Source organism: Rhizomucor pusillus (assembly GCF_041956525.1).
Source record: "Rhizomucor pusillus strain CBS 183.67 unplaced genomic scaffold VTP01scaffold_10, whole genome shotgun sequence".
In the NCBI taxonomy this organism is placed as follows: Eukaryota; Fungi; Mucoromycota; class Mucoromycetes; order Mucorales; family Lichtheimiaceae; genus Rhizomucor; species Rhizomucor pusillus.
In genome coordinates this window covers 326835-341768 of record NW_027192152.1, presented here as the reverse complement: position 1 = coordinate 341768, position 14934 = coordinate 326835, and the positions used below count along the sequence as shown (strand labels likewise).

Sequence of the window (14934 nt, the reverse complement as noted above, 5' to 3'; positions counted from 1 at the left end):
AGGATCCGCCTCCATGCCTCCACTCAAAGAATCCTTCCCCATTTGGAGCGCCAGCTCCAACTCCAACTCCAACTAAACTTGGATCACCTCCAACGAAGACTGGTGGATGAAGCCGCAATCGAAGTACTGCTGCGCACAGCTCTTTGCCGGCGCGGTGTTGATCAATGAATCAAAAAAGCACGGGATCATCATCAATTGCGCCGAAGCGTACGGTCGAACAAGAACAGTAGACGCGCACAGAGAATGTTTCGTGAACAAAAAGGGACGGCCGGCGCCGAGCTCGTTGCGTCCACCAAGAACTCTGTACAATAATGTGTGGCCCACCACGATTGAAGATGGTGAAGGAGCAAAACTTGTAATTGGTACGAAATCTTGTAACATACTTGTCAGCTCGTCTCTCCAATGTACCAGCCAATGTCGGCGCATCAACTACATCTTTTCTCCTGACGGCCCCCAAGAATTCACTGACTACGCGCATTTTTTTGACCAAGACAGCGTTCGAGCTGGCAAGGAACCCGGCGGCAAATGCACTAAGTAAGCATGACACACTGTATCGGTTGCGCCAGATTCGGTCGAAATTCCACGACGTCTCAAGCTTTTTCCTTTGCCGGTCATTGAACACCTTCACGAACGGTCAGCGCTGCAGACCTTATACAATTTTTACTTACTGTGATTATGACGGTGGCGATACCAGCAGCAGCAAGGTTGCCTCGCTTCTTTTTAAAAAGATTGCGACAAGCGTTATCTCGAGCGAATCACCGGTTTTGGGCAAGCAAGATGTTGAAAACTGCATCCAACACTGTTTCGACTGCTCCATCAAGAATACCTGTGAAGCTATTCTGCAGCTATTTCCGGAAAATCAGCAAAAATTGTGCTTTCTTGGAAATGTGGCTCTCAATCAGCAATTGGTAAAGCTGACTGGAGTGATCGCAAACCCATCAACAAGGCGAATGCACGCGTCCAAGAAACCATCATGGATGTTTTTAGTAATTGTTAGTGATGCTCAGCTGACAACAGCATGTATTTCCTTGCAATGCATACATATCTTTACTACACGCATGTTGATGTAAATACGAAAGAAAGTGAGAGCAAAAAGTCAAAGCACAACCGTTCAGCTTGTATACGATCCATGATGGAAGTAGCCCTCGCTACCAGGGGCTCCATAAACGCTCCGGTACTATAGCTTCTTTTGGGACAGATGCATTCTATACCAGGAACTCTGATTCTGTCTACATTCTTGAAAGAAAGCAAATTTGCCACCCTCGCCTTCTTTGAAATGAACTTCGCATAGATTTCGCGCTTGCCGCAAGTCCGAGAGTCTCGTCGCTACCCAAGATCTTTATTTGGGAATGTGCACCCAGAGCTGCTCTGTTGCGGCACTTGCCTAAGCATTAGTAGGAATGAGATACGAAACGTTTAACTTTAAGCTGTCGTGGCTTTACTGGACCTGGTCATGAGTGTTTCCTTTTCCAAGAACCTGTTACGCTTAACTTTGCTTTTGACGATTGACCAAACTGTTCAAGCGGGTTGAGCTCGGGAGAGTATGATCGCAGGTAGGCACAATGTAACCCCCCGGACGTGATATACTTGGCTATCATCAGCAGACTTGTACAGACCACGCCGCTCAACCAGACTTTCAAGGGCAATGCTCCGTGTTGCAAAGGATTCGTTCGCTGAGAAGGACGGAATGGTTTTTCCCAAATTCCCATTGCGAGTGCAACTGGATGGACGTGTATGGTCTGAAATGAAGACGATAGCTCGTGCTTAAGTGCGACTAATGGTTCGCCGATCTGAAAGAATGGGTCAACATGCTGCCAAAGCGTATGGAATCTATTGCAACGCTGACAACGCGCATGGAAATTCGTCCAGATGTACAGCCTAGGCAGCAACTTACGGCAAGCCCAGTTCAATATTGCTGAATCCATAAATCACATAGAAGACTAAGGGTTGACAGAACTGCAGCAGATTCCCATGAATTATATCGACCAATGCTGTCTGCCTCCAGGTTGCTTCGGTTGGGTGCATGCGCCCAACTGTCCCCCCTCCTGGGCAAGGGTGCACGCTTGCGATGCCATCGATACAATTGAAGTGCAAGAGCCAAATGCGCCTCTCCGACACCATAGACTTTACAGATTTCAAATAAAACCTCTTGGTGGTTAATAAACGATGTCTGTGTGTAAATTTATCTTTGTGCAAAAGCTCACTTGGAATTCCGTATCCTGGTGCTGGTTTTCCCTACCGCGTGAGCGGGCCAACAACTGCTACTAGATCCAGGTTTTCTAGCTTTTTCGAGTGCTCTGGTCAATAATCGCTGTTTAAAATCTCCCTTTTGTTATCACGACTTGACCACAAAAAGAGCATAAGAATTTCGGCTGCAGTAAACTGATGTATCATCCCTGCGGTCAATGGCGAGTTTCGAATTTCAGATACTTGTCGCTGTGAGATGCTTTGAGATTAGGGCCCATATATCCATGGCAATATTCGCAAGAACTAGAGCTTCTTCCCGCTATTTTTCCAGGCAAAAGGTTTTAAGAAGTTTAAATAGCCAATTGACGAAGCATGGTCCGAATCGAGGCAAAGAAATGCTCATGTATTGCCAATTTCATCCTGCAAGAGCATTCGGCAGTATGTATTCCAATCTTAATGTTTCTCCAAATGAAATAAGAGCAAGAGATCACTATTGACGGCACCCCTCGTTGAGGCATATTTATTAACCATAGTATGCAGCAAACAGATCTTACTGCTTGGCGCCTACGAGGTCTGCTGCGTCGACATACTCGGCCAAATCTTTGTCATGGTAGAGACGCTGGAATTCATCGGTGGAGTTTGCATGTGGAAACGGGATGTCTGGCACTGGCTTACCGAGAAACTGGCACAATCGCTCCCAGCCTTCTCCAAGCTTCATAATGAGCAACTTGTGGGCGGGGATGTTCGTTTTGACCCACTCATTGTGCTTTTCGTACACAGACCTGACCTTTTCCTTGTCCTGAAAGGATTCCTTGTCCTTAAATATACCTCCCATGTTCACTTCAGACTTGCAAAAGTCATAGACCTTTCGAACTCTAGGTTCTGTTGGTGGATCCGACAGACAGAAAATCACGTAAAGTGTTTTCTCGAGAGATTCGTACCAGCGGTCAAAGTCGCGTTCCACCAAAATGACCTTGGCATCAGGATATTTCTTCGTCAATGGTCCGACGAAGGCTGCAGTGGGCATGCTGCAAAGGAAAAATATAAAGACTGGTAAGTTTGATCACCTTCATAGATATAAGCATGGCAACATTTACTCCAGAGCAGCGTCAAATCCATCATAATATCCGTCCCAGTCTAGTTCTTTATCTGGGTGATAGAAGGCATCGTAAAATATGGATAAGTCTCTAGTGGTGTCAAACGAAAAGTTCACACCATGGAAGGTTTGGTATCTAAATAAGATCATCATCGTCAATTGATGTCATATAATTACGAACAGTTAAATATCAAGAAGGTCTGCTTACCCTAATATATTCAATGCATCACGCAAGCTCATTGTGCCGGTGCGACTAAGTCCAGCACCTATAACCTTCAACGGAGCCATGATTGTCAAGTACTTTGTGCGTAGAAAAGTAATTGATCCAGTCTTTATTTATACGGTAATAGCTGCTGCGGCTGAACTTTATTCTTGGACTGCATCCCAAATCCGTAAATCTCGTGTATACCAGCGAATAGCCAAAGTTCTTTTCACTTATCTTCGTGTATATAGCAGCCTTAATGTGGATTCTCTTGTGAATGTCTTAGAAATGACTGTCCATTCACCAGAAGTCCAGTCCTGGTAGCACTTTGACTTGTTCCCATATTCCTTCGAAATGTAAAACCACTCTATGCGTTAAGATGAAGATATAAGCGAGTCTAGCTGTTTGTATGTGCTTCAAATAGACGGATTTAGCAAGACGCCACGACTATATATAATTGCTTGCTATGATTTGCCGCAGGTGCGGCTCAACGTACTGTGCCACGGAGTGTCTGCTGATTCCGAAAACATCGCATGATTTTGGGGCAAGAGCGCCCTTCAAATTCGGCAAACACCCCCTTTTGATTCATCCCTTTCCTTGTTTACACGCGATCGTTGGGCAAAATGGATTCTGTACAGAGTTTTCTTCCTTATGCAATTTCTGGTTTGCTTGCAGCTGCCTCAGCTTACTACGTGTACAGCCGAAAGAGTGAGTTGGCGTTTGGCTTTACGGACAAAAACCTCCTTTTGACTTATCAGCTGTCTTGCAGAGGGTGCCGTGCTAGACCCCAAAGTCTACAAGAAGTTCAAGCTCATTGAAAAGATCGAGATCTCGCACAACACCGCTCTGTGAGTTTCAATATTGAATTATGCGATTTAGGGGAGAATGTCAAACTGACATGTCGCGTCAAGGTACCGTTTCGCGTTGCCCTCCAAGGACGCCATCCTTGGTTTGCCCATTGGACAGCACATTTCAGTTATGGGAGAGATCAATGGAAAAGAAATCTCACGTAGCTACACACCCACCAGCTCTGACGAAGACAAGGGTTACTTTGATCTTCTCATCAAGGTACGACTCGAAAAAAAGCAACTGTTCAACAAGCCGTATATTAACTCGCGATTCCTAGTCCTATCCTCAAGGCAACATTTCCAAGATGTTTGCGGAACTCAAGATAGGCGATCTGGTTTCTGTACGTGGACCCAAGGGTAACTTCAACTACACGCCCAACATGTGCAAGTCCATTGGCATGATTGCAGGTACATATCGGTCAGTCATCGGAATTAGAGAAATCTTTGTAGTAATATCTAAATTGCCCATTTTAGGTGGAACGGGTATTACACCGATGCTCCAGGTAAACTAGAATGCGAACTCAAAGCCATGATAGCGATCAACATTGACATGTGCTTTGTTAACCTATCAGATAATCCGTGCTATTTGCCGAAACCCCGCTGACAGAACCGTTGTCAACCTCATCTTTGCTAACGTCAACGAAGAAGATATTTTGCTCAAGAAGGAACTCGATGAACTCGCAGCCAAGCATGACAACTTCAACGTCTACTACGTCTTGAACAACCCTCCTGCCGGCTGGACTGGTGGCGTCGGCTTCGTTACTGCCGATATGATCAAGGAACACTGCCCCGCACCTTCCAAGGACATGAAGCTCCTGCTTTGCGGTCCTCCTCCAATGGTTAAGGCCATGTCTAACGTAAGATATCATGTCGCATTATATTCGCTGCATAGCAAAAATCCTAAATATGCTCTTAGGCTGCCGTTGAACTTGGATACGAGAAACCAAGAGCCATCAGCAAGCTCGAAGACCAGGTCTTCAAGTTCTAGATTGTCTGTATCGCATAAATGTTTTTTCTTTAGTAGATATTTCATGAATAAAGTCGCTGTTTCTAATGCTTAACGTCTCTCCTGTACAACAATTCAGACGGAGCAAGCCACTCCATTCCACTTCACTTTACTCCATACTTTTCCATAGCTCGCTCAAGGTGGGTTTAAGATCACTAGATCAGAATGTTAATTACGTTGCAAGATGCTGACCATGCCAATATAGCGTCGTAATCGAGAGCGTATACGTCAAAAGTTCAAGAATAGGCACCGAATTCAACAATGAGTGACAAGACGAAACGGAAAGAGCCTCCGCGCAAAGTTGTAAAGAAGTCGAAAACCATCAAAAAGCGAGTCAAGGGTGCATCCGAGCTAGACAATCCAAAGTTTGCAAACAAGGTTCGAATATACAGCTGCTTTGGGCGATGAATACATCTAACTATTATATGCATCCTTGGTAGCTAACTATTATATGCATCCTTGGTAGGATTTCATCATGCAAATGGTTGAGAAGGCGTCCGAAAAGGAAGAACAGCGGGAGAAGGAACGCCTGGCCCGAAGAGTAAGTGCCTTTTGCATTATACTTATCGTGCTTAGGATTAAGCGATATATCCTTGCAGGAAGCTATAGAAAAGGCGCGACAAGAAAAGGCGTCAAAGAAGGAAGAGAAGGTGTCTGAAAAGAAAGCAAAGCTGGTATGTCGATAAGATGCATACGGAGAGCTGTGATGAGACAGTTGCTAACGTAGTTTTCTGCAGGAACAAGTAAAGGAAGCGCTCAAGAACAAAAAGAAGAAACAAAAGGAGCAGAAGGAACGGAAAGCCGCTGCCGGACAAGAGGAAGCAGCAAAGGCTAAGAAGAAAAAGACTGTTCGTTTTGCATAATGATGATAATTATTTTCTTCCATCTCGAATTACCCATCTCCATTCATTCATGTATGCCCCATCTGATATATTCGCATCGCATCGTGCAAGCTTGAATTTTGTATCCTCATGCATGTTTAACGACAATTACAGCCATTAATCCTCAAAAGACTGGTAATAATCTCTCATTGCCCTTCTTTCTATGGTTTGCTAGCCTATTGTGGCGTAATGATTTTATCAGTGCTGCCCTGCAAAAAAGCAATTGCAATTTTTTAGCCTAGATTAATTAAAGTCTTGGTTTCCTTTTGTATATATATATGTCGTCGCATATAACAATTGCACTTAGAGTTTGGCTTTCGGTGCAGCTGCTTCCTTCTGCGCCGCGTCTCTCAGGATACGTCTTAGGATCTTGCCAGATGGGCTCTTCGGTATCTCATCGATAAACTTGACGCTTCGAATTTGCTTGTAGTGAACCACTTGGTCTGCAATGTACTTGGTAAGGCGGGCTGCAGTTTCCTCCGTCTGTGGAACGTTCGGCATAAGTTTGACGTAGGCTGTTGGGAGCTCAGTTGCTTGCTGAGGATCGTACACTCCAATTACTGCACAGTCAGCCACATCTGGTGAGTTTAGCTAAAATCGTTGTTAGCATTTTCAAAACGAATAAATGTCCGTTATGTCTGTATTTACCAAAAGTGCTTCGAGTTCGGCAGGAGGGACCTATGAAAAGGCAGCAGAACACTTTTAATCACACAAATGCACGCAAAAGCATTTTTCTCCTTTGTACCTGGAATCCTTTGTACTTGATTAGCTCCTTGACGCGATCGACAATGTAATAATGACCATTTGGATCAATGTAAGCAACATCGCCGGTATGGAAATAGCCTTCCGCATCGATGCAATCAGCAGTTGCTTGAGCGTTGTTGATGTAGCCCTAGGAGAAAGTGGTGATGCCTTTAGAGAAATGTATTATCCAGTTTCACAATAACGTAATGTTTACCTTCATGATATTAGGTCCCTTAAGCCAAATCTCACCACGCTCGCCGACACCAAGCTCTACGTATATCGTAGAAATGATATAATGGTCGTTACCCAACAAAGTGATTGTTCAACTCACCCTTTCCGTTTTCGTCGACGATTTTAGCCAGCATGTTCGGAGCCAAAATACCGATTGAACCTGGGGAAGAAGCACGCCATTGCTTAGTTACTCGCGTTTGAATGGATATCTTTACAAATTTTTATACCTGGAATAGACTTGCCACTTGGTTCCATGATTGCTACAGGCGATGTCTCTGTCAAACCATAGCCTTGTCTGGCTTCAATTCCCGGGAAACGTGCTTTCAGGGCCTTTAGCAACTCGATACCAAGAGGAGCTGCACCGGAAACTACAAAGCGTAAAGAAGAGAGATTGTACTTGAGAGCCTGGGGTTGCTTTGCGAGTGCCAAAACGATAGGAGGGACGACGTAGCCATACGTAATTTTCTTGTTATCAATCGTTCTGCAATACGTTTCCAAGTCGAAGCGCTGCATGATATATGCCGGTACACCGATATACAGAGCAAAGTGCAGCACGCAAGTCAACGCAAAGATATGGAAGAACGGAAGCACCACGATCGTCTTGTCCCTTTCGCCGTTGATGTTGCTTCCTTCCAGCGCAGCTAACTGGAGAATATTGGCTGTCATGTTGGCGTGACTAATGTATTGTTCGAGTTAGCGGCCTAATATCTTTCTCATCCATTACTGAGATGCTTCTTTTTCTAACGTACGTTGTCATGACACCTTTGCTCCGACCTAAAGTCAATGATAAGAAATTTGCCCTGTATTTAGCAAACTTGCCACAGCAGGTTGAACTTACCGGTGGTGCCCGAAGAGAAACAAAGGTACGCGACCGTTTCCTTTGCTTCCTCTGGTGTATACTTTATGAGCTCAGCTTTGCGAGTGCCGATGAGAGCTTTTTTAAATGGCTGGATTCCTCGAGCATCCTTGTCTCCAAAGACAAATATCCGTTCCTTTGGCAAGCCGACAGCAGCGGCAGCCTCAAACGCAGTGTCCAAATTCTCTGGGATGGCGATCAACACGGTTGCTTTGGTTTCTCCTAATTGATACGCAAGTTCGCGTGCGGTGTAGGTCGGGTTTGCGGGGGAACAAGCGCCACCTAACAGGATCACCGTTTAATGACTCTCTTATTCAGCAAAAGCAATAATCCTGCAGTTTTACCTGCAGCAACAGTTCCGAACAGAGGAATACTATAATCATACTGTACATATCCTTTTAGTCATCTTCACAGTGTGCGTTATACATATGCGAGTAAGTACCTGGTTCGGAGCAAAAAGCAAGACGACTTCGTTCTTTTTAAAGTTGCACACATCTTGCAGACCAGCAGCGAACCGAAGGGATAGATCTTTCAACTGAGATAATGTCAGGGAAGCACCAGTGTTCACGTCAATCAAGACCTTTCGATCTTCTGGCACATTCAACCGGTTTTCAAAAAGGAACTGGATGATATTGCATTGGGGCTCCTGGATGGCTGGTATGGACGAGGTGAAAACCATGGTGCTGGTGGGAAAGCGGTGAAGAAGAAGATCTGCGGATGAAATGCACCCTTTTATACCACCATATACCTGGCGCTGAATGAAATAATGGTGTAACTTCGGTTAAAGTACAGTCATGCGCACCATAAACATGGGGGCCGTTTGTCACGACCACGTCCTGCCGATGGAACCATTTACGTGTATACGTATATATATATACTGATGGCGGTTTACCAATGTACTTATGATGCCTCAACAAGCATTCAGCTCCTCAAAAGCGTTTCGAACCGAAGGAATTCGGATGATGCAACGTGGGAAACGGATCCATACACTTTGATGGATGTCAGTTGATAACATAGTCCTTATATCCTCATCCCGAAAAGCTATAGTTTTTTGGATCTTCTAGCAAATAGCTCATGTCAGGTACATACCAAGGAAAAGAGAAAAAAAAAAAAAAGAAGAAAAAAGGACGATGCCGGGAGAGGCTAGGGATGATAAGGTCCCAAAGATGAGTTTTATTTAAGGAACGGGGAAACTATCCAGAAAGTTTGAAGGGTGTCCCAAGAGGGTTCGCAAAGATGGTTCGCACAAAGGATACTGGAAGACTGCGCAGGTTAATGCAGTGTCTTGTTCATTGCCATTGAAACAAGGTTGTTTCCCAAACGGGAGATGCGGAGTTGTTTGATGATACTCAACGGGAGACAGAGGAAAGCGCCCAGATTTCCATCCTTTTACCGCCCATATTATGGAGAAAGAGATGCTTGAATGTCGGTGGAAAGACTGCAATGCTACATATCTAGAGCCGGAGCAACTTTACAGTCATCTCACCAACGATCACGTTGGTCGCAAGTCCACCGGAAACCTCTGCTTGACTTGCTATTGGGAGAACTGTGATGTTTCAGTTACGAAACGAGACCACATTACCAGCCATCTTCGAGTACATGTGCCGTTGAAACCTCACCATTGCAGTGTAAATGACAAACTTAAAGTGTTATTTTTAGTCTGGTATTAAGTCCTTTTCTGCTTTGTAGTATTGTGATAAATCTTTCAAACGCCCGCAGGACCTGAAGAAACATGAAAAGATACACACTGAAGAACACTTGTCATCACTGCGAAGCCATCAACGGAAAATACAGCATCCACTTACACCTCCGCGACCATCGCAAGCATTATCGCCTGCTTCTTCTTCCTCTGCAGACCACTACTTACATTCCCCGTCCCCTCCTTCGCAGGCGCCTTTCTCGCCACCACAGAGCACTGTATCTGAAGGTACTGCAACATGCTAAGCTTATGGAAGTAAAGGGCGTCGTTGGTGCTCACTGCTAAAATAGATAGCCACATGCATTCCAACGTGTCACCAATCACTGATGCTTGTGACAATTTTGCTGCGACGGATTTTAAACAATCGACTGATCAACTTATCAATGGCCTTATTTTCCCTGGTGATTCGACGTTGAAAGCAGAATATAATGATGGTAAGGCATTATCAGGTAGAATAGGTCGCAGAAAATTCTTAGCATTCCATCTTTTTTTTTAGATATTGCTCAACGTCTGAATGTGCTGGAGCACATGGTCAATACGGGAGGATTGAGCCCCGAGAACTTGAGTCTTAATATTACAAGCGAACAACAATTAGCGGATATCAATGCTTGGCTTGCTCGTCTATCTGGAAGCATTCCTGACAACTATGCTCCGACAACAATGACGATGGACTCATACGGACAGGCAGCAAACTGCATGCCTGCTCAGGATACTTGCACCAACGCCACTGCAGCAGCAGCAGTAGCAGCATCGTCGTATGCATCTGACCTGATGTTGCAGTCTTACACTGACGTGCCTCACGCTTACCCTTCAGAGAGCAAGTTGTATCCAGTCTCTCCCGAACAGGACATGTACGTTCGGTCTTATCCTGTTACTGCTGCGCCTCCTGCTCCCAGCAGCACACTCGGATACAATGCAACAACACCCAGTAACATTTACGGCGATTTCTCATGTGCATCGAACGGCTACCCTCCTGTTGATGATTCTTTATCGCACTTTGGATACTTTGGATCACAATATCAGCCTATGGATACGTCGATGCCTGCTGCAATGGATACGGATGGAATTACAGGCGTCCGACATCACTACTCTGTTGTGCCTGGAATTACTTCCACGCCAGGCTTTGCACCCGATATACGTACAGCTATGAATTACATGAGCGAAAACAACAGACACAAACGAGTTCCTGCCAAGAACCCAGTTGACACGGATGTTAAAAAGCAAGATGCAGGAGAGACAGTTGTACCAACAAGAGCAACTGTATCTGCTCATGAAGATAAGAAATCCATGGCGACTTTGTCCAACGTGTTTGCAAGCCCATCAGGCGAGAAGCCTAACAAACCCGAAACGAAGAAGGTCCAAGAGGAACACAAGGTAGTTTCCAAAGAAAAGAAGCGATCTTCAGTCAAGAAAGATGTCATGGAATTGCTGGTGAACGATATCGAGAGCCTAAATCTGCAGGAAAGAACAAGTGCAAAGGCAGCTCCAACAATGACTGACGAGGATAGCCAGACTACGACGCTTTATCCATCCACGACCTCTCTGCCGGAGAAGGAGACGAACGAGCACAAGCCGCAGGCGTCGACAACAACAACGACGACGAGGAGGAACTCAAAATCAGTTGCTAAACGGCATCGTGAACTGCTTCAGCAACTACAAAAGTGGGTAAATGACAGCTACGTCAGATCAAGGCAGAAGGATAACGATGGAGCTGCCGCCAGCGACTCGCCGAAAGCTACACATTCACCCTCGATATCAGTACCAGTGCAATAATTTTAGTTTTGCTTTTTGATAGTCATCATCTTCTTTATTCCCGTTTCTTTTTCTTCTATTTCTTCTTCTTTTCTCATGTATGTCCTTTTCCCTCCTTTCCCTTTCTATCGATCAAATGTCAGTCATTTTTACCCAATTTGGCAGAACGCCTTTGACTAAAAGTCGCTTTCAAACATGTATTTGGGTCGGAAAGTGAATGAAGATGGCTGGTGGAGCCATGTGAATTGGGGTAACTGATTCAACTGCAAGTATAAAAGGCCGTCTGCTTGGCGTGTCATTTTCCTTTTCCCCCGCCCCTAACTCGCAACAACGCCATGGATCCAGGTAATGTTGCGGGACATGCACAACAAATGTCAGCAGAGTCGCGGACTTAACGCCGGTAATTTTTGTCGTTAGAGGGATTGTTGACTATCGCCAGCGCTGGTATCGGTGGCCTTCTTGGCAGCATGTATCTCGATGCGCGTCTTTTGTTGAAGCAAGATCTACATCAAATCCGTGCAGGTGCCGGTGCGCAGATATAGTATGTTTTACAGCAGCAACTTGGTTAATTTTACTTGCCTTCAATGCCGGCTGATCGTCTCATGAACCAAACCAATCCAATAGTCATAGACTGTGGAGTTGGCAAGACAAGTTGCATTTGTATTATAGATTCAAAGCAAAAGCCAAAGCGAACCCAAACCGCGTCTTTGTTGTGTTTGAAGGCAAAGAGTACACATTCCGTCATCTCGAAGCAGGTAAGCGGCGGAAACGCAATTCCTAATTTAATCGCTTTGTGACACCGTTAACATTCCACTCCTCCCATTTTAGAGTCCAATCGTTTGGTAAGCTTTAATTTACCCCAAACATTTTATGCTATGATGCACATGCTTAACCTTTATGCATCCACATGCTTAGGCTCACTGGCTGCTGGCACAGAATGTCCAAAAGAAAGGTAATGCTCTGGAACGCCCGTATTGGCCGCATTGGGCCCGTCCTGATCAACAAAAACATGTCCATGTAGATATCGTTTGCATGATGCACCAGAATCACCCTACATTTTATATCACCTGGCTCGCAGTTCTCAAGATTGGTGCCACTCCCGCCCTCATCAACACCAACCTCGCCGAAAATTCCTTGTTACACTGCATCAAAGTAGCAAACTCGGCATTGTTCTTGTTCGACCCCGTGTACGAAAAGCAAGTTGCCACCATTGCAGATCAGTTGGCAGAGGCCGGTATCAAATTGTACGCGTACGGCGAGGCAACCGAAACCAACGAACTCCCGCCTTTGTCGATTGCGCCCACATTGACTCCCAGTGTACTCGCTGGATTCTCAGCAAAGGATACGGACGAGCAGCTACTTAAAGGTATCACCAGCACAGATCCGGCCATGCTGATTTACACAAGGTTAGTATCCCCTACCTTCCAGTTTCTCTCAATATTATCACATGATTCTTATGCATCTGGTTCTTGATAGTGGCACTACTGGTTTACCTAAGGTTGGTTCAATGTAGATGAATAGGGTATAGAAACGTTTAAACAACGCTAACATTGTACAGGCTGCTTTGAGTCAACACGTCCGCATCAACTGTAAGTCTCAAAGCAGACTGTCAGTGAAACGTGTTGCAAAAATGCTGATATAACCCCGTACTTAGTCGGTGGAATGATGTACTCCGGTGTCACAGCCTTGCGTCCAGAAGATAGAGTATACTGTGTCTTACCTCTTTACCACAGCTCAGGAAGTAAGTGCGATGGTGGTTTGGTTGCATACAATTTACAAAGGTATTGAACATTGCATATCTTTCTAGTCATCGTTACCACTGCAGTGGCACTTCAAGCTGGCGCCACCGTAGTCCTGGGCCGCAAGTTCTCTGCTAGTCGTTTCTGGGATGATTGCCACCGCTACAACGTTACTGCCTTCACAGTAAGTCCTCATACGCAAAACAGACTTAGTTTGTGTTGATAGATTCTCAATGCTGTTTTCAAAAGTATATCGGCGAATTCTGCAGATATCTCCTTGCGCAGCCTCCTCATCCAAAAGAGCGCCAGCATAAGGTGCGCCTTGTCTATGGCAACGGTATGCGACCTGATGTGTGGACTCGTTTCAGGGACAGATTTGGCATCCCCGAGATTTGCGAATTTTATGCAGCAACCGAGGCGCCGACTACCTTGTTCAACCGAAATACTGGACCCTTTGGCGCAGGCGCCGTTGGCCATCGTGGACCTCTTTTCCGAGGTATTCGCCGGGAACTCAAGCTCATCAAGATTGATCCCATCACAGAAGAACCTGTTCGAGGATGTGATGGTTTCTGCGTGGCGGTACGCGGTAGCTTCGGGAGGATATATGCGTAAATCATGCAGCTTAACTGACAATAACTGTTTGCAGGCACAATTCGGCGAACAAGGCGAGTTGCTTGTTCGCATCGACGACGCTGACGCCTTGACTTTTGACGGCTATTACAAGAACGAGCAAGCAACCAAGAAGAAGATATTGAACAATGTCTTCCAAAAGGGCGATGCGTATTTCCGTAGCGGTGATCTACTAAGACTTGATGAAGATGGTTTCTTCTTCTTTGGTGATCGTGTGGGCGACACTTTCCGTTGGAAGTCAGAAAACGTTGCCACGACTGAAGTTGCTCAAGTCGTCGGCCTCTATCCTGCCATAGCAGAGGCTAATGTTTACGGCACTCTCGTTCCTAACCACGATGGTCGGGCTGGCATGGCCGCCGTCGTTGTCAAGCAGGACCAAACTCTTGACTTTAAGGATTTGTATCAATACATGCGGAAAAAGCTTCCTCGCTATGCCATCCCTCTCTTTATCCGTTTTGTGCCTTCCATGGAGCTCACAGGCACCTTCAAACAGCAAAAGGTTGTATTCCGAAATCAAGGCATCGACCTCTCCAAGATCCCAAAGAGCGACCCGGTTTTCTGGCTCAAGGGCGATACATACGTGCCTTTTACGCCTCAAGATCTTGCTGACATTGAGGCTGGCAAAGTCAGACTCTGATTGTGCACTTTTTTTTTACAAGCGCTTCACGCTTCACTTCGAACTTTGATTATTTCTTTTTAATATAAAGATTGTATACTCCTTCTTTTTCTCTCCTTCCCTCAATCCTCATAGATTCCTTTCGTAAAGTCTCACCTTCCCACACGATGCATTGTTGAATAAATGGGTCAATAAACCTTTAATACATGTAAGTGGCCTACGCCGTCAACAGTTTTGCGGGATTGTGCCTTGGAGAACGTATTAAACTCGTAGACATAGAAGAAATAAAGCAATCGATAAGAGATTGCAGAGATAAAATATTGAAGTCATCAGATTGCTTTGAAGCTTTGTATGAAAGTATCGATCACATTGCGCTTGCTGTGAGTGCACTCTCAGATGGTAAACAATCACTTATATACTTCACCACGGAAATAGTACAAACATGTG

At 45.2% G+C, this 14934-nt stretch overlaps 7 protein-coding genes across 7 annotated transcripts in view; 5 read left to right on the top strand and 2 right to left on the bottom strand.

The window, feature by feature from the left end:
- Positions 1–990, top strand: part of VTP01DRAFT_1116 (uncharacterized protein) — a gene marked incomplete at both ends in the record, with an annotated part of 1763 nt that extends 773 nt beyond the window's left edge. Inside the window, 3 exons of the mRNA XM_069379431.1 lie at positions 140–534; positions 596–908; positions 988–990. Of these exons, the coding sequence (XP_069238524.1) occupies positions 140–534; positions 596–908; positions 988–990 (711 nt within the window). The remainder of the gene's footprint in view (positions 1–139; positions 535–595; positions 909–987) is intronic.
- A 1747-nt stretch (positions 991–2737) lies between these two features.
- Positions 2738–3571, bottom strand: VTP01DRAFT_1115 (uncharacterized protein; the record flags this gene model as incomplete). The annotated part of the gene is made up of 3 exons (XM_069379430.1): positions 2738–3215; positions 3285–3419; positions 3492–3571. 3 exons carry the CDS (start codon positions 3569–3571, stop codon positions 2738–2740), a joined length of 693 nt encoding a protein of 230 aa, XP_069238523.1.
- A 537-nt stretch (positions 3572–4108) lies between these two features.
- On the top strand, positions 4109–5321 carry VTP01DRAFT_1114 (uncharacterized protein; the record flags this gene model as incomplete). Its single annotated transcript, XM_069379429.1, has 7 exons — positions 4109–4193; positions 4255–4333; positions 4397–4553; positions 4612–4741; positions 4808–4836; positions 4906–5190; positions 5250–5321. The coding sequence occupies 7 exons, from the start codon at positions 4109–4111 to the stop codon at positions 5319–5321; spliced, it is 837 nt and encodes a 278-aa protein (XP_069238522.1).
- A 279-nt stretch (positions 5322–5600) lies between these two features.
- Positions 5601–6202, top strand: VTP01DRAFT_1113 (uncharacterized protein; the record flags this gene model as incomplete). Its single annotated transcript, XM_069379428.1, has 4 exons — positions 5601–5717; positions 5806–5880; positions 5939–6013; positions 6077–6202. 4 exons carry the CDS (start codon positions 5601–5603, stop codon positions 6200–6202), a joined length of 393 nt encoding a protein of 130 aa, XP_069238521.1.
- Positions 6203–6523: 321 nt separating this feature from the next.
- Positions 6524–8730, bottom strand: VTP01DRAFT_1112 (uncharacterized protein; the record flags this gene model as incomplete). The annotated part of the gene is made up of 10 exons (XM_069379427.1): positions 6524–6811; positions 6869–6898; positions 6966–7112; positions 7179–7234; positions 7296–7355; positions 7423–7871; positions 7945–7969; positions 8034–8333; positions 8396–8435; positions 8494–8730. 10 exons carry the CDS (start codon positions 8728–8730, stop codon positions 6524–6526), a joined length of 1632 nt encoding a protein of 543 aa, XP_069238520.1.
- Positions 8731–9454: 724 nt separating this feature from the next.
- VTP01DRAFT_1111 (uncharacterized protein) lies at positions 9455–11523 on the top strand (the record flags this gene model as incomplete). The annotated part of the gene is made up of 4 exons (XM_069379426.1): positions 9455–9679; positions 9741–9978; positions 10041–10184; positions 10247–11523. 4 exons carry the CDS (start codon positions 9455–9457, stop codon positions 11521–11523), a joined length of 1884 nt encoding a protein of 627 aa, XP_069238519.1.
- Positions 11524–11837: 314 nt separating this feature from the next.
- Positions 11838–14508, top strand: VTP01DRAFT_1110 (uncharacterized protein; the record flags this gene model as incomplete). The annotated part of the gene is made up of 12 exons (XM_069379425.1): positions 11838–11847; positions 11920–12043; positions 12127–12257; positions 12331–12344; positions 12418–12454; positions 12524–12908; positions 12979–13000; positions 13061–13091; positions 13157–13243; positions 13310–13425; positions 13491–13820; positions 13888–14508. The coding sequence occupies 12 exons, from the start codon at positions 11838–11840 to the stop codon at positions 14506–14508; spliced, it is 1908 nt and encodes a 635-aa protein (XP_069238518.1).
- Between the last annotated feature and the right edge of the window lie 426 nt (positions 14509–14934).